A 25,451-nucleotide genomic window follows, 5' to 3' on the forward strand; every position below is an offset into this window, starting at 1 on the left:
CTGTCCCAGCAGGCGGGCCAGATTCTGCACACTCAGCTTTAAACCCTGAACCTTGCAGCCTGGCTAATTCCTTGAGCTCTCCTCTAGCATCCCTCAGTAAGCAGGTGCTGGATGTCATTCTGGAGGCAAGGAGGCCAAGTACAAGAAAATCCTATGCTGAAAAGTGGAAAAGATACTGTTCCTGGAGCCAGGCTCAGGGGATGGGCACAACGGTGCCCAGCTTACCTCATATTCTAGAGTACTTAACAGAAATGCTCCACAAGGGCCTATCCTTCTCGTCAATTAAGATTCATGCCTCTGCCATTTGAGCACATTGTAATACTGAGCTAACCCTCTTCTCTCACCCCTTACTAAAACAATTCCTTAGAGGGGACAAAAATTTAAGACCCCCCAGGAGAGCTCCCACTCCAGCCTGGGACCTTAAACTTTGTATTGGAAAAGCTCATTCTTCCCCCCTTTGAGCCAGCTGCAACAGCAGAGTTGAAATTCCTTTCTTGGAACACAGCCTTCCTTCTAGCCATCACTTCAGCAAGAAGAGTGTCTGAATTACAGGCTCTCATGGCAATGGAACCCTTCATTATCTTCCATACGGACAGGGTTTCCCTCAGGACTAATCCTTCCTTTATGCCCAAGGTGGTGTCTAGTGTGGCCCTAAATCAGTCCATTCATTTACCTACTTTTTTCCCTAATCCACAAAACAAAGGGGAATGAATACTGCACTCTCTGGACGTGCACAGACAACTTAGATTCTATTTGGACAGGACTAAGCCTCTCAGAAAATCTGAGCAGCTGCTAGTTGGTATTGCTGCAGGGGCAGAGGGGAAGGCTATTTCAAAGCAAACCATTTCCAAATGGATAGCCCATAGCATTAATTTCTGCTACAAACACCATGGAAAACCTTCCCCACAGGGGATAAGATCACATTCCACCAGGGCTGCATCTACCTCTACGGCACTTCTCAGAGGAGTCCCTACCAGGGACATCCTGAAAGCTGCTACCTGGAGCTCTGTACATACCTTCACCAAGCAATACCACCTGTCTGTCTTTTCTAAATCCAGAGCTGGATTTGCCACAACAGTCTTGGAGGGCTTAATAGCTGGCCCTAATGCTCTTTAACTACCTCCTCCCTTCCTTAGCTTTGGGAATCAACCTAAATGTGATGACTGCAACAGTGAAACATGAAGAATATAGTACAGTTGTGTACACTTACCATAAATATAGATGTTCGAGTGTATTCACTGTTGCAGTCCTGGTTACCCTCCCTCCAGGCCCCTGACTTCTCTTGGCCCTACCTTTCCTTCTTGTTTGGTATATATTTTTTCTTGTGTATTTGATTTTTGATGGGGGTGTACCATACTATATAATTGCTTCCTATTGTGGGGGCATCTAACATCTGGGGCAAGAAAAGTGGATGTAATGGCATCGGCTGCATGTTTTATACCCATGACGACCTGACATCATGGAAGAAGCGACGGCATCTGACACAGAAATCGGAAGACTCTGGTATTCAGGCCGGCTGAGGGCTACCTGCAGGCAGATAACCCAAATGTGATGACTGCAGCAGTGAAAACACTCGAACATCATCATTTATGGTAAGTGTACACAACTGTACTTTCCTAAACCTCACCAACTAGTCTGCCAGCTCCTATGTCCAGCTCCTACATCCATTTACTTTTGGTCACATAGGCTGTCAGTTTAGGGAAAACTTGTCTTTAGAAGTACTTTCCCTTGATGTACCTTGTAGAATTACAGTGATGCCTGACATTATTTCTGTGCTGAGCATTCTGTGATGATAGATAAGCATGCTGGCTGATTTTTAGGTGGTCAGCCAGATGGGTGTGTTTCCTACTTTATCTTCCTGCATAGCTTTGTGAAGCTATGTTTTATAAGGCTAGGTAGAGTCACAATGTTACCATCACACCTGATGTCTGTTCTGTGCTAACAATGGTTAGTAGCTTTCTCTAGTTTTGAAAGCCTTTTTCCATTTATGGACAGGATGTACCCATGTGACTTAAATGGATGTCTCCCAGTTGCCAGCTTCATAGCACAGAAGGATGGCATCTTGACTGCAAACCAGGAGACCTGAGTTCATTTAGTGTGCCTGATCCTGAGGATTGACTTGGGAGGGGGAGGGGGGGGTGAGTAGGTTTTGCTGTTGACTATTCAGGGAGAGGGAAGGAATTTATGGCCATGGCTAATGTCCATGGTGGAGAGAGGAAACTCTAGTCCTGTGGTATATTATTGAAAACACACTGGCATATCATGTATAGATGTGATCTGCCTTGATATCATTATATGCAGGCATAGGAGATAGGATTGTAGGCAGATTGTGCAGGCAAGATCCTCATCGATATTATTACATGCAGGCATAGGAGGTAAGATTGTGGGCAGGGTTATTTGTAAAAAAAAAAAAAAAAAAATCCAGACTGCTTGAGGGTAGTGGCTCACCTCAGCTTGACTCTCACCCCTGCTGGCAGTCACCTTGGCTAGACACTAGAGAGACAAATGAGCTCACCTCAGTCCCAGCAAACCATATTCAGTCTTGATTGTGCATCACTGCTGATGCAGAGAGAAACTCAAGTGATATTCTAGTAGGGTGGCTTTCACCGTTGGATGTATTTCCCTATACTATTTGTTTATTTTAAAGAGACTTAATTAGTAACATAATATAAAGATGGTTTTGTTTAATAACATAACTACTGTAAGTAAATAGATTTGATTTTGTTTGTGTATGTTATGGCTGGAGCTCAGAATATGCAGTCATTTTACTGTTATACCTCACATTGCATATCTCATACAAAATGACCAGAAATAATATTCCTAGAAATGTTCTTCAGTTTGCATCCAGTTAATCTTAAACAGTATTCTTTTGGTTGGATTGCATTAGGACTGCCATCACATGGCTTCTAGAGGTAGCAACCCCCTAGTACTACATGCATCAGTATCTTGTAAAGGATCCCACATTTGAAATTATTTTTTCAAGTCATTGCCACCTGTCCAGTAAATGCTTTATTCTTTTTTCTGGTAGAAATCCAAGGATTTGTTTTATATATATATATATATATATATATATATATATATATATATATATATATATATATGTATATATATATATATATATATATACACATATATATATATACATATATATATATATATATATATATATATATATATATGTGTGTATTTTTTTTCTTTACATGTATTCCTGCTTCATTTGCTTCATTATGTTTTACAGTACTGGAGAATGGCACTAGAGGATGGATGTGTTTTGGCGACGTGCATTGAATTGCACAGCTTCTAAAGCAATTGCTTTTTTCAGCCTGTATGTTCCATTTTGATTCTTTTTATGTTGCTGTTTTATGAATGCTGGATTATGTTTTTAAATCATTAAAGGCATTTGACTTTCTGTCCTTTTAGCCTCTTTTCTTGTGAGAAGCATAGCTCAGATAACTCAAAAACAAGCCAGGCTAAACTTTTAATAGTATTTGCAGTGAATGGAGGAAAGTGCAGAAGCTGTAGAGGGATTGTCTACTTCCCTTCTACAGGTACTGTTTATTTGTTAGTAGTCAGTTGAAGGACCAGTAGGACAGACACATGGGAAACTAGTTTGAAGTCTTAATTGTGATTAACTATATAATTACATCACTGCACATTGGTGTATTAGTAGTGGTGTTTGTCCCACCTTACTCAGGATGGGCTAGAACTTACAGCTTCTCAGTTTCAGAGCTGCAGTCTGCAACCTGCTGAGACACTTATGTATTACAGCACTGATTGCAAATAATTTAAAAATGATTCTTTAGTAACTTGTAATGGAGTAAGGGAGTCAGAATCATGAATACCATTGCTCATCGAGCAATCTGGTCTGCATTAAGGATTTTTATTACTTTATGAGTGTGGGTGAAATATATTAATGTTTTCCAGTTAGAGGACAACTAAAGAGTAATGTGCTACTTTTGGAACAGATAGCTATTTTTCTTTGGTAATTTGACCATGTAACAACATGATGTCCTGACTGAAATTATGGTTATAGTAATCCAAATAGATGTTTTTTTTGCCACTGATGTCCAGCCAGGGTACCAAAGTTAAATCTTCCACAAGTCATATATGTCATGTATTACCTCAGCCTGTGAGCATAGGGGTACATAAGAGAACATGTAAGCATAAATCCTCAGATTGTCTCACCAACAGCACAAATGCAGGTCTCTCACTCGTTAGCCTAATCTTTGTGTGGTCATCTGTACTGCAGGCCTTCTTGAATTCATATAAGTGCCTCATTGGGGAACCTTCCTTTGTCATTTATCCCATTTTTCTTTGATGTTGCTGGATGTCAGCTAGGATGGGAAAGTCTGAGTATAGTAAGCAGATGCCCTACAAAGACCACCATTCCCAGTGGCTTTTCTGTTCAGGTGCAGAACATGACTGCAAATCATGTTCCGTCTACTATTCCTTTGTACCCAAGACCTTGGGCTCCAATTTGTCATCACTGAACATGTTCCAAGAAACTCAGTGACTTAAGTATGTGGCCCACTCTAAGATGGCAGACCCCTCCACACCTGATACCATCCACACATAAGAAAAAGGCTCAAGAAGCTTAGGCCTGATATTCAGTCTGCCCAGCCAGATTCTGAAGCACCTGCTGAGGTTGCAGAAATTGTAGTACATCCAACTCTTCCTCAGATACTCTCTACTGTGACTCCATTGGAAACAACAATGGTGTATGAATACCACATGTCCTAAGTGACTTCTACTGCAACAGAGAAGAGGGAAATGCAGATCTTTAGCTCAGAATACCCTGAAGGTATCCCTCAGATTTTATATGGGAGGAGATCCTATGATCACTGATTGAGGTACATTAAGGGTTAGAGCTTCTACGCTTGGTCCATGTCAATGCTTAGAAGAAATGTCAGAAAACTTGACACATTTCTTCTTCACAACCTTCTAGACAGAAGGAGTGGGTGGACTTTTCTCAGGTCATTTTTAAGGCCATTATGGCTCTTAAATCTTTTCAGCTGCTCTGCCCACTCCACAGAAAATTACTGTGGAGTGTTTTTGTGAAGATGAGGAAAAGGAGACCTCAGACTCAGATGATCATTTCTTAGCATACTCCTCCTAAATTCACTCTCCTGGACTGGTACCCTTAGATGATGAAGACTTCCTCTCCCCTGATTCTCTTTTGGAGAGGCCATTGTAAATATGATGAAACATTTTGAGTGGAAGTCTAAGCAAATCTCTGACATTTAGATAAGATACTACAGCTCAGCTGTTTCTCCTGTCCCTCTAGTACTGAAGGTCTTTCTTGATACTTTCACATCCATGTCCACTGCTCTGGACTCTCAGCTTCCAGCCACCAAGGGACGTGATAGATTCTACAAAGTTCCAGATGAACTCAAGTTTCTTTTCAAGAATCCTATAGTCGATCCTTCAGCTATTACCTTAGCTTCAGTCAAATCTTCTAAGCTGCTGTCACTTGCTAATGCCCTTCCCTCAGACAAAGACAGTGGGGCCACAGGCTTTTAGGGCCATTGAGTATTAGACGCAGACAACCAAATACTTTCTGTCTATCCTTGGCAACCTCAGTAAGGCTGCTGCTGACATGATAGGTCAGACTCCAAACAACAGATTTCATCCTTGGCAACTGAAGCCTCTCAGGTAGGTAGGCATAACATAAAATGCAGCTAGTGTGATGTTGAAGCCTCTTTCAGAACAGATGCCATTGTCTCTGTTATTAGGAGATACATCTGTTTACATATTCAGTCTCTCCCTGAAGATTTCAAGGCAAAGTTCCTAGAGTCTCCAGTTGACAAGAACCTTCTATTTGGCCCACAGTCTACTATTTTATTCAAGACTCTGCAAGAGCAAGGCAAAAGTATGAAGGACTGCAGACAAATTCTACTTACCTCCTGCACAGATACCAGGGAAGTTACCCTGCCAAGTCCACTTCTGTTGTCAGAAGACAGCATAGGCCTTCTCAGAAACACAAGAAGGAACCCAGTAAAAGATTCCCAGGTAAACCAGGAAGGGACCCCCAGATGTGGAAGGCCTCCCTTTACAGATTAGTGTGACTATCCCCCTTCTGTCTCATCCTTCTCCTTTCCAAAAGATTTACTCTTTCTTTTACAAATTAAGGAAGATCACTACAGACAAGTAAGTAATCACCATCATCAAACAAGGTTACAGAATAACCTGAAAGGAGCTCCCACCCTTTAAAGGTGTAAATCCCCACACATGACCATTTGCAACTTCTTCCACTTTTTTACAGGACTTGCTTTACCAAGCCAACATAGAGTCAGTTCTTCCTCAGCTTGTAGGAAGAGGATTCTACTCAAAGCTGTCCTGGTGCAAAGAAAAGAAGGACAGTGGAGACCCATACTGGATCTTTCTCAGCTCAACATCTTTCTTAACCACTAAGCCATCTGAGCTGCAAAGATACCCACTTTCAAAATGCTGTCTTTCAGTCCCTACTTACCTTTATCCTTTCTCAGGTCATTCAAATATCTTTGGACTTGAAAGATGTGTTCCTGCATATTCCCATACACCTGTCTTGCAGGACATTTCTGAGGTTTTCTATTGGCTCATCACCTTTTCAGTTGTCTGCCTTGTCCTTTGGGCGTTCTGTTGCCCCCAGAGTTTTCACAATGTGTCTAGCTTCACCTCATGTTCACCCTCACTCTTCCCCTACAATTGGGACTCACTGTCAATTTTAAATTCTTCTCTGCAGCCCACTCAAGACCTAGTTTTCTTGGGTCACTGACTATATACAAAAACATGGAGGCCTTCCTTTTCCTAGGAGAATGTGAAAAGCTTTACAACTTACGTCCAATCCCTCTTACCTGTCCAAGTCTGCCCAGCAAGGGAAATTGTCAGAGCACTAGGTTACATGGTGGCAACCATCCCACTGTTTTCACTAGCCAGGCTGCATATGAGAAAAATAGCCTGGTACTTGAAAAATGTATGGTCCCAACACTCTCATCCTCTAGACACACAGATCTCTCTTATAACTTGTTTCAGGAGGGAGGTCCTGTGCCACAAGTGAACTTCAGCCCAGGCCTGCACTTCAAGATGCAGACTCCAAGTCAAGAACTACACACAGATACCTCAGATGAAGCTTGGAGGGCATGCACAGGGACTCACAAGATCCATGGTCACTGGTAACTCAAACTCAAGGCAGAACACATCAACCTAAAAGAGATGAGGGCTCTCAGTGAGGCCCTACAGATCTTCTCCCTTCTCTGAAAATCAGGACCTCTTAGAGTATTCACAGACAACACAACATTCATGTGGTACATAAGGAAAGAGGGCCAAGATCCTATCAGTTGTGCAGGTTGGCTCAGATTGCTTGGGGCCTGGCCATCAAGGCAAACTTGTCCCTTCAAGCAGTAAAAGTTCCCTCCCAGGACAGTGTCCTGGCAGACTGCCACAACAGGTTCTGCTCAGACCTCCACGAATGGATGCTCAACAAACAGGTCTTCCTAGACATAGTCTGCAAGTGGGATATACCACAGATAGACTTCCTTTCCTTGGAGAACAACAAACACCTCCTTCTTTTCTGCACAAGGCCCATTTGTTCCCAGGCTTGGAGGACAGATTGCTTTTTCAGTCAACAGGAAGGTTTTTTAATGCCTTCCCTCCACTTCTTCTGCTACCAAAACATTTGTTAAAAATCCGAAAAGAAAAAGACAAGAACTTTACTGATGATTCTATTTCAGTGAAGGTAGTCACCCTTCTCTATGTCTTAACAGGGGCAGTCACCACAAGCTACCCTTCAAAGTGGACCTGATTACAAAACAGTTGGGCTCATTGCTCCACTCCAACCTATCACTCTTAGTATAATTCTAAGTGCTAAATGAGATGTCCCTAAATCAGACCATGAGCTTGCCTATTTTCTATTCCAACCCACAGAACAGAGATGAAAGAATTCTACATTCCCAGGAGGTCACAGACAGCTCAGATTTTTCCTTGACAAGACGAAGTCTATTCATAACAAACACTATTTGTTTCTTTACTGGCTGTAAGATGGGCTTAGACTATTGCTGTCTGGATTTCTAGGTCTATTTCTTTTTGACATACTTACCATGGTAAATCCCTGCCCTCTTTTTCAAAGGCCCATTTTTATTAGAACAGTGCCTTCTTCTGGAGCCTTTTACAAGTAGGTATATTCCAGAATGATTCTGGAACATCTACCTGGTCTTCAGTGCACAGTTTCACTGAGCACTACAGAGTAGACACCCTTTCCAAGTCTAGGACTGAATTGCTAGGTCACTACTTTCTAGCAACTTTGACAGTTCTCCCATTTCTCAGCCGTTTACCCTTTTACCCTCTTAAGCTTTGTGAATCACCTATCTGTTTGGAATACTGCAACAGTAATTTCATTCAGTAAATAGCACAGGTGTGCAAGAACTTGCCATGACAGTAGATGTCTTACTTCACTGTTGCAGTATTTCTTCCCACCCCCCCCCCTGCATTTTTTTCATCTCTATCCTTCTTTTTACTTTACCACCCTGTCTGTCAACCACCAGGACCAAGGGACACCCTTTTCCCCAGCTTTTCCCCTCCTGGCTGTCTACTTTTTTCCCCCAGATGTCTTCAGACTAGGGGAAAAGATCATGGGCTGAGGTCATACATTGGATATATGGCTCATGGAAGCTTTAGGCTTTAGTACTCTGGACAGACGTCAGTGGCGGAAACCCATCTATTTGCAATATTGCAAGAGTGATAAGTAGGACATCTATTGTTATGGTAAGTTCTTACACAACAGCACAGTCCTCTTTTTTGACCTACAGTGTTGTAGTATATAGCAGAAATGAATCCTAAGTCCTCAGTTAGGGCTTATACTACAACTGAGCTGCAGCTCTATTGCATTTGGCAGAACATCTAAATGTTGGTATAGAAATGTAGCACATCGGATATTGCCTGCAGAATCATGGAAATCCAAGAAATGTGTACATTCAGCTCTGTTTTGCTGTAAATTACTTTGGCAGTTTAGTGCAGAGGATTAGGTCTATGAACTGACAATGAACTTTATCCTGTAGCCATGGGTTTGAGACACTTTGTCTCCATCTGCATTTGCTATGATTCTGAATAAGCTCCTTATCCAGGCATTGCTCCCAGTTGCCCCTGAATTGTTGCACTTCTATTGGTTAAAACTTGTCATAATGTAGATAAAATACTGAGAATGGTTTGAATATTTTACTGTTTTTATTACATAGCAAGTTGCACAAAAAGCAGAACTGCCGTGCGGATTAGGATGCGCAGGTTCAGGTCACTTTTCTTCAACAACAGTAACAGAGTTCTTAGAGAAAAAAAACGAAAGTGATAGTCCATTCTGGTTATAATTAAAACACAGGCACACCGCTTTATTTCCCTAATAATTAACAGTTAACAAGAATTGTAAAGCTGATGTTACCAAAAATGCAGGAATTACATGACAATATTTACTCAAGAATACAAATAAATAAATAAATAAATAAATAAATAACTAAAAGAGTGACAAATAAATAAATAAATAACTAAAAGAGTGACAAAATGTGCTTTTGTGGTGTCTTTTTAGCTAAATTTGTTTGAAAAGACAGAATTCTCTTCACTTAACAAAAGTAGAAACAATATTCTACTGCTTCATGTTCTAGCTATTTATTAAGTTTTTCTCTTTATTTTAAAACATTGTGGTATGGATGTGGCACTATTATCATTACCATTTACTTTTGAATAAATCATTATCTTATTTTCTGTAGAAAGAAAACTAACACAAAAAAGGAGAAAAAATGAATGTATTAACTGTTCATTCTGGTTAAAAAAATCATAGCATATAAAATACCTCTGCGTTGTTTAATTGGTTCTGTATTTTAATGTCTTACACAGAGACAGCAAGCTAACTATGCTGCTCAGGGAATCGCTTGGGAACATCAACTGCAGAACAACCATGATTGCCCACATTTCTGACTCTCCAGGAAATTATGCAGAAACCCTCACAACTATTCAGCTTGCATCACGAATCCTTCGTATGAGGAAGAAAAAATCCAAGGTCAGTAATTAAAATGCTGTGACTTGATTTCATAAGCAGCTGCAGTACGTGTTAGTGAGGGCCCAGAAGTGGCTTACCAGTTTTGTCTCGTTTAAATGTCACCTAATCCTTCTTGCAAGAGAGACTTTACTTTGAACCGATTTCTATAAATGTATCTTTTGTGTCATGCTTGAATTAATACAATAGCATGTTTTTCTTTTCACTGCAAAGGAAAGAAAATGTCACATTTTTCAGTCAAGATTTTGTATTTTATTTTACAGTAATCCCAGGCATTAAGTCACTTTTCAACACCTTTTGAGCTGTAATGTCCCAGTGGTATGGTGTGACTAATTTAAGGCCCTACTTGAATGTCATTTGTGTCTGCATCAAGTCAGTGCACGGATACAGTTTGGAGTGAAAAGAGACAGAAAATCCATTAGCTACAGATATTCTGCTAAGTGCACTCTTTGCCTTTAGCTCTCCCACTCTTCCTGATGTCATGAGGCATTTTTTAGCTGGAATAGTAACCCAATATTGTTCTTGTAATGGAAAAAACTTTTTGTACATCTTTAATGTAATCTCCAAGACTGACCAGTTTGAACTGACATATCTGGAACCTTCATCATTCATAAATAAAAAGCAAAGTAGTGCTCAGTATAATGGTAATTAGGTATTAAAAATAACACCACAGTAAAATAAAATAAAATACGTATAAACCATGAATAAATAATGTCTCCCACCTTTATTATGCATTCATGCACGCACACACACACACACACACACACACACACACACACACACACACACACACACACACACACACACACACACACACACACACACACACACACACACACACACGCACACAGTGCTTTGATGTATCACAACACTTCAGTCTGCAGATAACGTTTACCACCTTTGTATTTTGGGTAATAAATGTAGATATATGTTTGACCTTCTGAGGTCAAGCCAATATCCACTCTTCCTCATTTCCACTGTCACTCACACATTTTCCTTGCAAAAGGTGGAGGATGTTGCCCCTGTTTTTGGTTTTGTGTCTGTTTCTTGGAGGCAGCCTTTCCTAGAATATGAAATTCAGCACCAGCAGAAGGGACACTGGGTCGAAGTGGAACAAGTTTAGCAAGTCTGTAATTTTTTGCTCCATTTTTTTTTCCAGAAGACATTTAAACGTTTGTCAAAAAGGTACATTTTGCTGCTAGGAGCTGAGGAGCTCAAACCAAATGTAATCATTTTGGTTTTTGCAGGCATTTAAAGATACCTTTGACAGTACTTATCTGGGGCCAGATTTTTAGCCACTGACATCCAGAAAACCAGAAATATTTTAAAGAGTGAAAGAAAGGTGAATGTACCTTTGCAAAGTACTGTAGCAGACCCAGCAGTAAGTTCTTTAAGTAATGCTCTGAGGTCTAAGTTAGTCCCTTTCACTAATGCTCTCCCAGATATTAAGGAATGCAGGGTGTTTGATAGATTTGGCAAAAAAGTATATACTTTGCTACCTCGGATATCAGAGCCATTTGCTGTCTGACTGCAAAGGTGATATCCTTGAACAAATGTAGGATATGGCAGAAGATATTTTAGATGCTGCCATTTGATAGAGTCTGCTGAAACTTTTTTTGACATATCCTATGGTAGATAAACATGTCAAGTGTAGGTATGATACCATAGGTATCTATGCTAGGTCAGCTGTCTCATTCGCATAGGTCAGGAGACATACAGATAATTCAACCTCTTCCAGAGGGCATCATGGGACCGATTTTGAATCCTTCCTTGGAAAAAATACTTGTTATTTAAGTCAGCATTAAGTTGGAGACAAAGGTGAGACTATGCAAACTATGAAATAGCTAATGTTTCTTGTATGGGTATGTCTACCTCCTGGTAGGCTGGACAGAAGCCAGAACTTAAGATAAACATGGGATTCAAGGGATGAACCTGGTGGACTTTTTTGAGACTGTCGCCAAGTCACTGGATGAGGGGAAGTCAGTACATACAGTTTTCCTTGACTTGGCCAAAGCCTTTGACACAATCCCCCACTGGGGCATCATTAAAAAGCTAACACAAGTTGGCATAAATCCCTATCTTACTTGTGGGTGGTTAACTGGCTCATCGATAAGACCCACAAGGTCAAAATAGATGCCTCCACCTCTGACATCAGACCTGTCACTAGTAGTGTTCCCCAGGGATCTGTCCTGGGACCCCTGCTGCTTGGCATCAACTTTTCAGAGGTCCAGGCAAAGACAAAAGGCCTGTGGCTGACCAAGTTTGTGGACGACTGTAAGTTGGATGCTGTCATTGACTCCCAAATGATGTTAAGACGCTACAAGAGGGTCTTACAGCAACAAATGACTGGTGCCAAAGTCATGACCTTAAGTTAAATGGAAAAAAAAATATTATCATACCATTCGGCAAAAACACGGCCCCTACTGATTATCACATTATCGGCAACACCCTAAGTATACAACCTGTGGTGAGAGACCTGGGAATACAGGTTGACAACAATCTTACATTTGACCATCCTGTAGAGGCAGTGGTCAGAAAAGCCTTTTACTTGGTTCGTCTCTTAAGTAAAAGGATTGAATCCAGAAAAAAGGAGGTTATTACCTCTCTGTACTCCTCCCTTATTAGGCCAATAATTGAGTACAACACCCTGTTTGGTATGTACCTCTCCAAACACCTGCACCAACTGGAAAGGCCACAGAAATACCTCACAAAGAGAATCCATGGCCTCCAACACCTGTCCTATGTGGACAGGTTCAAATCACTATAACTCTACCTAGTATCATACAGATTGCTCAGAGGTGATCTGTGTCTCACCTGCAAGACAATCTCAGTCTCGGCTGTACTAGAGATTCTCCATATTCGTAAGTCTGACTCCTCGCGCACTACCCGATTGGAAGGCCTAAATCTAATATGTAACATTAACAAAACCTGCTGGAGAGACAGGATTGTCTCCCAGAGGCTGCTCTATCTCTGGAATAGACTCCCCATAACATGTCAAACAAAATACATCGCTGACCCTCTTCAAGGGCAACCTTGATGAGTGGATGGAAAACCACAAATTTGTCCCAGGGGTTCCACCTGTGTCCCTCATTGACAGGGGTGACAAGTGCTGTTTGAGGTTTCTTTTTTGGGGATAAACTCTTGGCTAGGCTTGTAAGGGCCCCAGGGTGATTAGCTTAGTAGTCTCCTGTGATATTATGAACCTTCCTTTCCTGTAGTGGAATCATCAGACCTGTTTAGTGGAATGAGAGATGGCTTCCAGTCCTTGGGCATGTTCTTTTTTGAAGGCATTATCTGCATTGATTTCCTTATGATAGTACCTTTTTCATGTGGCTCCCATGTGGCTGAGGATCTTCAGTGCTAGCTGAAGATTGGTTTGACCATGAAGGCAAAACCCACATTTGGACCTCCAGCCTCTTCTACACCAGCTAGGGGCAGAAAGAGAGTATTTTCTACATAGAGAGGTCTTTCCTGTGAAACCTACATAAATCTGGTAGTGAGATGTGAGGTGAGGCTCTCAGTTTAATTTCTCCAAGTCTTTTGGGTTTCTAATACCATGATGGGAATGGGCCTCATTCCTAAGTGAAAGCATGGTTAAAATTTGTGAAATTAGTATTGTTTCAGTTTTTTATGGTAGCCAAAAGTGCTCTTCACAGCACCTGCAATGTGCTCAGAATTGACTCCTTCTGTAATTCATATGGCATTACATGTATTGGCTGCATATCTAAACAAGACTGTAAATTCTTTTTTATGAGATCTATTGATGCTACTACTATTGGAACTGTCTTAGTATCCTTTCTTCACATTGCCCTCATTTCTGCATGCAAATCCTGGAGTATAACTTTGTATCTCTCTGTACTTAAGACACTGTAATCACTGGATGTAGCAATTTAAATGTTCAATGCTGCTTTTGTCTTCTTTTCATGGACTACTATAGCTAGTTTTCTTGCATCTACTTTTTGAACTGTTGGTAATGGGTAATCCCGCGTGTTATACACTTCACCATTCTCTAAAACGCTTTGTGGCTTATGTTTCCAGTGCTTCTCAGCTACTTTAATATTGTAATGTTTGCACAATCCCCAGTGCAACAGTCTTGCCACAATATTATGCCTTTCAGTATACAGGCCCTCTGCCATCAGTGAATCACATGTGTGACTGTGTCCAGTTAGTTTTTATAAAATCTGCATTGCCTGTTTCTCCTACTTGCTCAATGGACTTTGTAAACCAGCGTGTATGTAGTCCACTGCCCTAGGCTGCCAATATTAACCTTTCATCTTTTGGTTTAAATTCACGTCTCCTTAGTCATCCCAGAGTCACACCCTGACTGGCATAAGGTTGTTCCAGGAGTTTTTTGTACTTTCATGCATATTCATGCCTTTTCCACATTTCTTGCCTTCTCACCTGATCCTCCTCCTTATATTCTTTCTTTTCTTTTTTGCTACATTCAATTGCTGCCTGATTTTTGTCTACTTCTGGTTTGGTTTCCATTCTTGCTAAACACCAATATGCTGCTGCTAAAATAAGCATGAAGTTATCATAGACCTCTTCTTGTTTCAAAACTTTCACTATGTTTGGATCTGATGAGGTCAACAGATATGTATGCAGTACTATGATTGCAGATCTATAGATGTAATTAAATTTTGAGGAGCCCCTTATCTCCTTCAGAACGAGGAATATATAATCTTGGTATATATTGATTTTTATACATCATTTGATAAGAGTGAAGCATTTTTCTTGTTTTTGTGTCCAGCTGATCCAGTACCTTTTGGGGACAGGCAATTAACCCAAAACTATAAGAGCAAATTGGTTTATAGATTGGACTTTGTCCCTAAATATCAGGACTGTTTTCAGTTTATTCACATTTGTTCATGTTTTTTGTTGATCTTTCATCAATTCCCAAATTTTTATACACTCCCTGCTCAAGTTCCTTTATGTCACAGTCCTATGCCAGACTGATATTTTTTGTGCTGCAGTTTTCCTCCCTTAAATGTTACCTTTGCACATTTATTGGATTTTTTGGAGGGCGCAGTGGTGCAGCAGTAGCATTGTCCCCTCATAGCAAGAGGTTCTCCGGTTCGATTCTTGGCTGGGGTGTCTTCTGTGTGGAGTCTGCATGTCCTCCCTGCATTCGTGTAGGTTTTCTCTGGGTGCTCTGGTTTCCTCCCACATTACAAAGACATGCATCTGGAGCGTTCCTCCCCGGGCTTCTGTTGAAAATTGGCTTTGTTCCAAGTTGGACTTTCCCGGTTAATAAATCAATTATTAAGACCAAATGATATTCTTATATCATCTGAAAAAGTTTTGACCACTTCCAGTTGTGCTTTCAGCTCATCTGATGAACTATACAGTTTTAAATCATCCATAAATAGAAGATGGGAGGTGTTTACACTTGTTTGTTTTCGGGGAGTCAAATTGTAACCATGACCTAATCTATTAAGTAGACAGCTTAATGGGTTAAGGGCAAGACACAATAGCAAAAGGGACAAAGAGTCACCGTGGAATATTCCACTTTGAATGTTTATCCCTGTGATAATGATTTGTTCTTTATCATTGCTTAGCTGCAAAGTGGTTTGCTACTGTTTCATGGTCGTGGTATAGAAAAACAATAGAATGCAAATTTATATAGAGGTAACTTACTGTTGTAGAGATTCCTCAGCTCAAACATCTAATGTAAGGAGGTTCCATTAGATAGCATAAGTGGATGAAACCCTGACTGCAACCAAGATGGCCTGTGTTCAGTTAGTGTTATGGGTATCTGAAGAACTGTCCGGTTCGATTCTCAGCTAGAGCGTCTTCTGCATGGAGACATGCGTGAATGGGCATACCTTCGTTGAAGGTTGTGCATCAGGGCTGGCAACTCGGCATGTAAAAATCTATCTGCCAATCATTAGCGGACCGGAGTTCTGCTGCGGCGAGCCGTAACTGGGAAAAGCCAAAAGACACAACAACATTAATTACACTGAAAACAAAGTTTATTTAGAACTTCACTACTTCTGGATGGTCAGTAGATATCTGATTGTACAATTATGTTTTAAAAGAAATCAACAAATGAGGAAATATGCAGGTCAGCTAAATAAAAGTTGCACAGAAATGCTGATATTGTCTCTTATAGATTGTGGTCATGGTTTCAGTATAAGAATGCTTACTTCACATATGATGATACTATCACCGCTACCACTTCCCGATTCTGGCTGCAAGTCTCTTACTTCAGTGGTCATCTTTTGAGTTCATCTCACTGAATTCAATTTACAACCAAGGTCAGCAGGACACTAATCTAAAATATTCCAGGCAGGGCATATCAATATGTATTAAAGAATACAGCAATGCATAATAAAAAATGAATACAGTTTAATAACTTAAACATTACAAACATGCCTACATAATTTTGTTAATTGTTTTATTCTGTATGCCTCCTAAGAAAATTTGATTATTTTTTCTTTCTGTGTCCTTCCCCAGAAGGTGACCTGTTTGCACTTTGGCATCTTGAAGTATGCTGACCAGTAAACATTTCTTTTTGCCTTCCATTTGCAATAATTTCTATAAGCAGTTGAGCTCAAAAGCCAGCTCATGGGGATAGTCTATCTTTTTAGTATGCATGGATGTTAGAAGACTGGCATCAGAAACACTCACTTATGTACCCTTGAGTTTAAAATGTTTATGTTTTCCAGTTCCAGTATTGCTTATTTTCTTCTTTTGCATTTCAGCACTGCAACAAATTACTTAATGAAAGAACAATCTAATGCAATTGAAATACATCTTATGTCAGAGATATTTTCCCTTGGGTTGATAAAAATAAACAAGAAATTAACCTTGTTTAGACAAATATGTGAACAGAGTTTAGAATAAATCATTTGCTGTATGCTATAAAAATATAAAAGACTGAAGTATTATGTACAGAGATGTAAATATATAATGAGCTACTTGCTTCAATATTGGTAATATGTAACAAGAGGAAACATAATTCCAGAGAGAAATTAAAAAGTGCACACACACACACACACACACACACACACACACACACACACACACACACACACACACACACACACACACACACGTGTCTGTGTGTGTATGTATGTATGTATGTCTGTATGCATGTGTACATTAATACCAGCTGTCAATCATTTACACTTTAAGTAGACATGTGTGTGTGTGCGCGCGCGTGTGTGTGTGTGTGTGTGTGTGTGTGTGTGTGTGTGTGATTTAGTAAAAGCAAAAATTAGAGCACTGGTATGGTAAACCAGAGGTCATGAATTTGGTTGGGAGGGTGGCCTAATGGTTAAGGTGTTTGCCTTACAAACACAAGGTGCAGGCTTTGAGTCTCACAAGGGATAATTGGCTAGGCTTACAAGGGCAGCTAGCCTAGTATTAATCAATGAACCTATAAAAATAAAATTAGCCCATTGTACAGGGAGAGTAACACATTGCCTCTCAGTCAAGAAGCATTGTTAAACTGCTGCCTAAAGCCAGAGTCGCCTAGGACAAATAAATATTCCTCTTACACCTGCCCAGCCACAACAATGCTTACAGCCCCAATCTTCATCAGCATACCTCAATCTTTATCATGCACAGCAACTTTTTAGATATTTCTGGGCCTTCCTTGATTTTTATGAACTCAAATTTAAAAGTTTTGTTCTTTAAAGTTGTTATAGTGCATCGATGTGGTGGATCTGTCATAGTGTTGTGGTGCTGAGTTCCCCCGTCTCCTCTTATGTAACAGACCCATCCACATATCCAGCTTTATCCATTATGTGCAATTATGGTTCCCAAAATTGGGTTTGAAAAGTTGGTGCCAAAAAACAAGTTTACTTTACAGGCTATAAATTGTGGTGGTTTAATTGTTTTTTAAGAATAGTGAACATGTTTATTGTCTCTGTGATTTAGATGTTCATTTTTTGATGGTTTGTCTGTGTTTTCATTATATGTAGTGTTTATAAACTTTCATGGCACAGAAAGGAGTGACTCATTCACTGGTGTTCTAAACTAAAGAGGCACTTAGGCTGCCTGACAGAAAGTGTTTGACAGTATGATGTGACAAAATAACCGATCCCTAAGTAATGCATAAAGTGAAAGAAATACTAATCAGTGGTCTATGTAAGCACTATTGCCTATCCATTTAAACAGGTTACACAAAAGCTTTTAATAAATTACATTTGATAATGAATACCTTGATGCAATATATCTTGCATTTTCAGTTTGTGCTGGTAGTAATGTGTTTGACTGAAGTATGTTTTCATAAATTAATTTCCTCGAATAAAACTAGACAAAATGACATTCACCAAATTTGTTGCATCAAGTGTCTTGCAATTTTATTCTCTAATATGTGACATTTTTGGTTAATTATAAGAGACTGGAGGTGCTGGTGTCCATACCTGTACAGGGTTTTGGATTGGATAAGGGCTGTGTTCCTAGCCACCCCACATAAAAATACAACTATTATGTGTTCTTTTTATAGGTTTATAGGTTCACAGGTAGGTAGGTACTAGGCTATCGGCCCAAGGACCTACGTAAGCCTAGCCAACAAGGTTCCCTGGCTTACACCACCCAAGAAAGTTATTTTCCTGTCCCCCTGTCAAGCAGAGCCACAGAAGTGATCCCCAGAGTGTATTTCCTATTTCCCATCCACTCATCAAGATTTTTCTTGAAGAGTGCTAATGAGGGACTTTGCTTGACGTAGATGGGTAGCTTGTTCCAGAGTATGGGAAGTCTCTGGGATAGGAATCTATCCCTCCAGCATGTCTTGTTTATTGTGGTGACAAGGTTTATGTCCCTAGAGCATGTAGCTCGAAGGGATTGGGATTTCTTTAGGTGGACCATGTCCAACAGCTCTAGGTTTGACACAGCTTTATATGTTAGGCAGAGGTCACCTCTGAGTAGGTGATATGCTATGGAGTAAAGCTGGAGTTTTTTGAGATGGTCAGTGTAGGGCATCTGTTTGAGGCCAGTAATCCTCTTTGTGAGGTACTTCTGTGGCCTTTCCAGCTGCTGCAGATGTCTTGTGAGGAAAATTCCAAAAGGGGTGGTGAATGTAACTTCATGGACTGCTCATTGAAATGATGCTTGCTGGACCAAAACAACAAAGTAATACAATACTGTTTGTAATGTTTTGGAATGGGACTTTATCATATTATTTACTTGCCACTTAAAAGTACATTTGCAAATCAAGAATTCAAATGAGCATAGAGTTGCATACTCTTTATCTGCAAATATTACAATGACAGGAAGCGCATGGAGTTCCTGCAGTCTGATGCAAGAGTGTCTAGTATTTTAGCTCCATGTATTCCATTCAGGGCAGCACAGTGCCCATACCTGTCATCCTAGAGCAAGAAATCTAGACAAAGTCAAAAAATAATTGGGGGGGGGGGGGAGTAAAGGCCCCAAATCAGGGACAACTTGCTACTTGTTTTTTATAAATTTAGAAAGTTGTTAGAATAATATGCTTGGTATTAGCATGCTTTTTCTGAAGGATTCAAAGTCTGAAACTTAAATGTCTGTTATTATTTGATTACTTTAATCCTCAATGATTTTCCAGAAAACTACAATTTTTATGAGGAAACAAACCAAAATATGATGCAAAAATCTGAACATTTTGAAAAATCTGGACAGTTGAGAAGTATGACAGTGCCTTAGCCATTAAGATCTCCACATCTCAGATAAACATTCTTCGCATCTAGTCACAGTAAGGAGCTTGCAGAGCCACCCTTTGTATGGGTTTTCTCAAGGTATCCCTGTCTCTTCCTAAAAGCATGCTGGTTGGTTTGGCTGACTATTTTAAGTTACAGATATATTTACCATGTGACCTCCTAGGTTGTGATTATGTAGGTATTAGAGATACTTAATTTTCCTTGATGACAGATGAAAAAAATGGTCTGTTAGCCTTTTTTTTCTGTTGTTCAGAAAATGTATGTTTATAGAAGATCTTTTGTTTTATTAACTTTTTAAAGTGAAATAGAGTAATATTTAAAAATTGTCCCAGATTTGGGGCTTTTTTCCCTCCATTCTTTTTGGCTTTGTCCAGAATTCTTGAGCAAAGAAGTTGAAAGGCATAGCCTTGTCTTATGCACTGATAACAAATGCGTCTTTAAATTGTACCCATCTTAATATGTGGCTGCATGTGCTAAAAACAGATGCAAGGTAATGTTGCTGACTACAAAAACAGAACTGTTGAAAGGTTTTGCTTGTAGTCATAGCTAGAGGAAGTTGTGTTTTCTTGTTTCATTCATCAACACATTTGATGGGAGCATCATTTCATATTTTGTATGTGTTGTGGCTTATACATACCTGAAAAATTACAACTATGAAACTAATTTGATGCAATAATTTTCTGTCTTTGTAGTATGCATCAAGTTCATCGGGTGGAGAGAGCTCATGTGAAGAAGGACGTATGCGAAGGCCGCCTCACCTGAGACCTTTTCATCCAAGGACTATTGCCCTTGATCCTGATCTTCCCGCCCTAAGCATATCAAGTGATCCTGACTATTCGTCAAGTAGTGAGCAGTCATGTGATACTGTGATTTACGTTGGCCCCAATGGTGCAGCTCTTTCTGACAGAGAACTGACAGACAATGAAGGGCCCCCAGAGTTTGTACCTATAATTCCATCACTTAATAGAAAAAGAAGCAAAGACCGTTCTGCATCTGTCAGTAGCTCAGATAATGACCACTTAAAATGCAACACATTTGCAGAGCTGCAAGAACGTCTGGAATGTATCGATGGAAGTGAAGAGCCTGCAATATTTGTTTGTGAAGAAGGAACAACATTCACGTCAAACTGCAGTCAAGTACAAGGAAGACTGGATAATGTGCAATCTAAGTCACTTAAGGAGACATCATCTTCTCCTGGAACATATGCAAAATCTGTTTCTCAAGAAACTGTGTCTCCCAAAAGGGGGCAAAATCTATGTTCTCAGGCTAGCTTACTGCAGGGCACAAGGCCTCAAACAAGTAACACTCCTCAGAGTATAACTGAACATTCCAAATTGAAAACCAAAGCAGACACAATTAAAGTAAATGTAGGTGTTGATGATGAAAGAGAGACAATCAACGATTCTTGGAATGCATTAAAAGCAGGTGTTTCCAAACCTTTAGGAAAAACAGAAGTGGTTTCTGAACCTGTGGTTAGAGAAAAATCATTTTTGAGTAAAAGACCATTGCCAAGTCCTGCACCCCCTCCGCCACAACATAAAGAGCATTTTGTTGAATCCCAAAACGTTTTCAGTGAACTTGATACTGACAATAAAATTAGGACTCCTCCTGTAGGAATGAGCAGTCACATGTCTGGAAGACATGAGCAGAGGCCGTTGGGATGTATTTCATCAGGTTGCCGGAGTAGTCAAAGTCAACCTGGTGCAGTAGGGGTGAGCAACTTCCGGTCAATAGTGAGAGACAAATGCTTTGACAGAGACATATTGACCACTACTGTGACTTTGCAGCAGCCTGTGGAGCTCAATGGAGAAGATGAGCTCGTTTTCACAGTTGTAGAGGAACTGTCCTTTGGGGGAATTTTGGATAGTGGGCGACCTGCCAGCCTCATTAGCTTTAATAGTGATTGTTCACTTCAGGCCCTTGCTTCAGGTTCCCGTCCTGTAAGTATTATTAGTAGTATTAATGATGAGTTTGATGCTTATACCTCACAAACAGCCGCTTCTGGTGTTAATATTGACATTGTTGTGCCACTTCCAGACGATCTGTTTGCTAATGGTAGCAGACGGTCATCTATCAGTTCCTGGCTCAGTGAAGTAAGCATCTGTACTATAGAAAGTGATGGAGCACAATCTTGTGATAGTTTTGTTGCACAGTCTTGCTATACTTGTGAAGGAGCTGGAAAAATATTTCATCTGCAGTCTCCCAATGTGCTGCACGAGACATCTGCAACAGTGACTCCTTGTGCAAAAAACTCCTTGAGTGACAGTGGTTTTTGTTTTTCTGAAATGGATAGTGAAAGTGCAGATTCTAGAAAACTTACTTTTAGCATCAGTCGAAGCCTGCAGACCTCAGATTCAACCAAAGTAACTGCCAGTTATGCCAGTAAGAAAACTGCGTTGGCTAAAGCTGCTACAATACAGCCTTCTCAAGGTGCACTTGTTTCAGAGGTGGTTCATTCCAGTCTTCCTAGGAAAACAAAACCTACCTCATCTGCAACCCACAATAGTAGCACACTGAACTGCAAAGAGCTGCAAAGGCAGGATGTAACATTTGGTGATCCTTGGTTGCTACGATGTGACAGCCAAATAGATGTAAACACTTCAGATCAGATGCCTTGTTTTATATCTTCCAGTCAGCTGAAAGAGACCATAAAATCTGTCCAGAATTTCAGTAGTGTTCCTAGGCCAGTTAAATCACAGACTATGCTTGCATGCTCTCAGAGGGTCGTAGATGGTTGTGAGATGGTCTGTAAAGCTTCCAGTGAAGTGTCAGAAAAAACATCATCAAAAATGCCACAGCTGAAACGTGGAGCCACAACGTTAGGTACAGTCTCAACAGATTCTACACCCAGAGGAAACTCAGAAGTTCAGTCTGGTACTGGTAGCCTAAAATCCTCTACTGGGAAAAAAGCATCCGTCATGAAAACAAGCTTACCAAGGCCAAATGGGACAGCACCTCCAGCTCCGCCTGTACGGAAGTCAAGCCTAGACCACAAGAACAGAGTTTTATTGCAGAATGCTGCATCTAAAGCTAGTATGCCAGAATCCAGCAAGGTGTCCTCATCCTCTAAATCTGAGGATGATACAGATGGGAAACTAAAGAATGTTACTTGTTTCAATGAATGTAGTGCTAGCAACAACAGCAAACCATTAAATAGTAAAGCTGACCATTCGGCTATTAAAACAAACTCAAGTTTGAAGACAAGGGTTTCCAGGGCTGAAGCTGTACATCGCTATGGAAGTCAGACATCATTGGAGAGGTGTGAGAGCTTGACATCTGTTGGGTCAAAATCCAGCTTAACTAAGGAAAACAATGCTGCAGTCAATAATGGCAGAGCTGGTCGTTCAGTGCCAAAACTTGGTATGCCTTCTGCTAGCTCTGCAGTTATATCTCTACCATCATGTCCCATGTCTGCTGGTAGTAAAGCCAATCAGCCAAAATGTGCACCTAACCAAAAGCCTGTACAAAATGGAAGTAAGAATCGTGGTCTTTCAGCAAGTAGTCCAAAGTCTCTCAGTTCCTCTGTAAAATCTCTGGCTCAGCCTGTAAATAAAACATCTGGCATTCCTCCTAATGGAAAGACCGCACCCCGATGTGTACAGGGAGTCAATGGTAAGCCTGGGAGGGGAACTATTATGGGAACAAAACAAGCTATTAGAGCAGCTAACAGTCGTGTTAATGAGCTAGCAACTGGTAACTCTCCTTGCAAAGCAATGCATTTAAGAGGATCTGCTGATTCTGATAGTGGCAATGACAGTGGTGTTAACCTCAGTGATGAAAAGTCACAACTTCCAATGCTACCTTCCCCATATAGCAAAATTACTGCACCAAGGCGACCCCAGCGTTACAGTAGTGGTCATGGTAGTGACAACAGCAGCGTACTGAGTGGTGAACTTCCTCCCGCTATGGGACGCACTGCTCTCTTTTATCACAGTGGTGGGAGCAGCGGGTATGAGAGCATGATCCGTGATAGTGAAGCAACTGGAAGTGCATCATCAGCTCATGATTCAATGAGTGAAACTGGAATGTCAACTTCAGGACGAGCAAGGACTTCAAGATCTCCAAAGAAACGATCTGCAGGTAACATTTTTAGCAATTAATGTTGCTTTGTTTTATAGACTATATCAAAACATTTATTGGGGTGCTACTGTTTTTTTTTTTGTCTCATTAAATTCACTATCAGGAAATATTTGACTCTAAAAAGACTGCAGCATTAGTAAAGTAAGCTACATGATTTTTACAGCAGCAGGGTGCAGTCACACATAATAAAATGAGGACTATCTCATACTGACTTAAAAAAAAAATTGGTCTGCATTGCATATGTAACATATTTTTGAAAAGGCAGAAAAGACATTAAATCGCAGTCCCTTTCTGCAACTCCTTTTGCCCTGTTGATTATCCTGGTAGAAACAGAGGTGTCTACAGAAAGCGTGACTGCAATCACACTTTCCATTAAACTGGAGCAGGTCTTTATTTACACTTTTAATCAAATGTAAAGTAAAATTGATTTATTTTTGGTCATCTTTTGTTATGAGCAGTGAGTGATGAATTGTTCAATTTACAGATGTGGACCCCCCACACCACCCCAAGTACACATTCATATCCATTCAAAAGAAAAAAATAAGATTTAGATGTGTTTTTCACTTGCATATCTGCAATTAAAGCATCAGTCTAGATGCAACAATTTGCATTTATCTTTATCCTATGAGGAAGTATATTAGTAAATCAATGTTTAAATACATAAAATTGTCAGACTTGTTGAGACTTCCTTTTGGAGACTAGTTTCTCTTTTCAGAAATGCTTGTATATTTGTTACTTTACTTTAAAGAGATAGTGTACACTTTGTACAGGTACTTTACTCTTACAGTTTAGAGCACTGCAGTTACTTTTTAAGCCATTGTACTGCAAAATGATTAACTGGGAATGATCATTCTGACATGGCTTTATTTGTGGAGATGAACAGTCTTCTTCCCACAGAACATTTTGTGATCCTAGAAGGCAACATTTTTGACCCTCCCCTTCTTCATGCTGTTCTGTTCATTCACTGAGAATGGTAATACTCGGAATTTCTCATAGGTTCATTGGTACTTACTAGGCTAGTGATCCGTGAGGATCTTTAGAAGTCTAGTTATACAATCTGATGAAGTTTTTAACCCTTAATGTTTGAGTACAAAAAACCCCAGAGACTAGTAGAACATTTATATGTTGTCCCTATCCATGAGGGACATAGGTGCTAAACCAGGGGAGAATTTGTGGTTACATATCTGTTTTTCAAGATTACAATTAAATAGTGTAAAAGAAGTACTTTACTTTATGTGGACAGGGAAATGATTTCCAAGAATTGCTATTCTCTGTGATACATGCCTCCAACTGTTTATTTATGTTATAAAAGAGATTAGATCTCTTGAGCGCATGTTTATGCCACCACTGGACTTGCAAATATGCAGTAGGTCTAACTGGATAGGGTCTTTTGAAGCTCTATAGATGAGGCAGCGATTGCTCCTCTGTAGTCTTATGACACCAAGTAAATGGACAAGGCTTTGAGATGGCCTACATAGTTTTTAAGATTTAGGCCCTTAATTTTCTTAGTAAGACAGCACTGTGGGAGTTTGAGTTGTTTCATATGTCTGGATGGGTATATACTGAAGGGGGCATTATACTCAAGGATCACCCTAATGGGTGCAGAATACAATGAAATGATCACATCCCTGAACCTGGACACCATACCTTTAGCAATAAATCTATGCAATGTAAAAGCACTGTGGTGATTGAAGGAGAGTTTGTTGTCT

The 25,451-nt window shown here is 40.2% G+C and overlaps 1 protein-coding gene across 5 annotated transcripts in view; it reads left to right on the forward strand.

The window, feature by feature from the left end:
• KIF26A (kinesin family member 26A) overlaps positions 1–25,451 on the forward strand; it is a 620,820-nt gene that overhangs the window by 534,977 nt on the left and 60,392 nt on the right. For all 5 annotated transcript variants that reach the window (XM_044074337.1, XM_044074338.1, XM_044074335.1 and 2 more), the window contains 2 exons: positions 9,859–10,021; positions 20,355–23,742. In XM_044074337.1, the coding sequence (XP_043930272.1) occupies positions 9,859–10,021; positions 20,355–23,742 (3,551 nt within the window). The remainder of the gene's footprint in view (positions 1–9,858; positions 10,022–20,354; positions 23,743–25,451) is intronic.

The sequence above is a fragment of the Protopterus annectens genome, chromosome 6.part0 (assembly GCF_019279795.1).
Source record: "Protopterus annectens isolate FY-2018-M chromosome 6.part0, PAN1.0, whole genome shotgun sequence".
Lineage (NCBI taxonomy): Eukaryota > Metazoa > Chordata > Ceratodontiformes > Protopteridae > Protopterus > Protopterus annectens.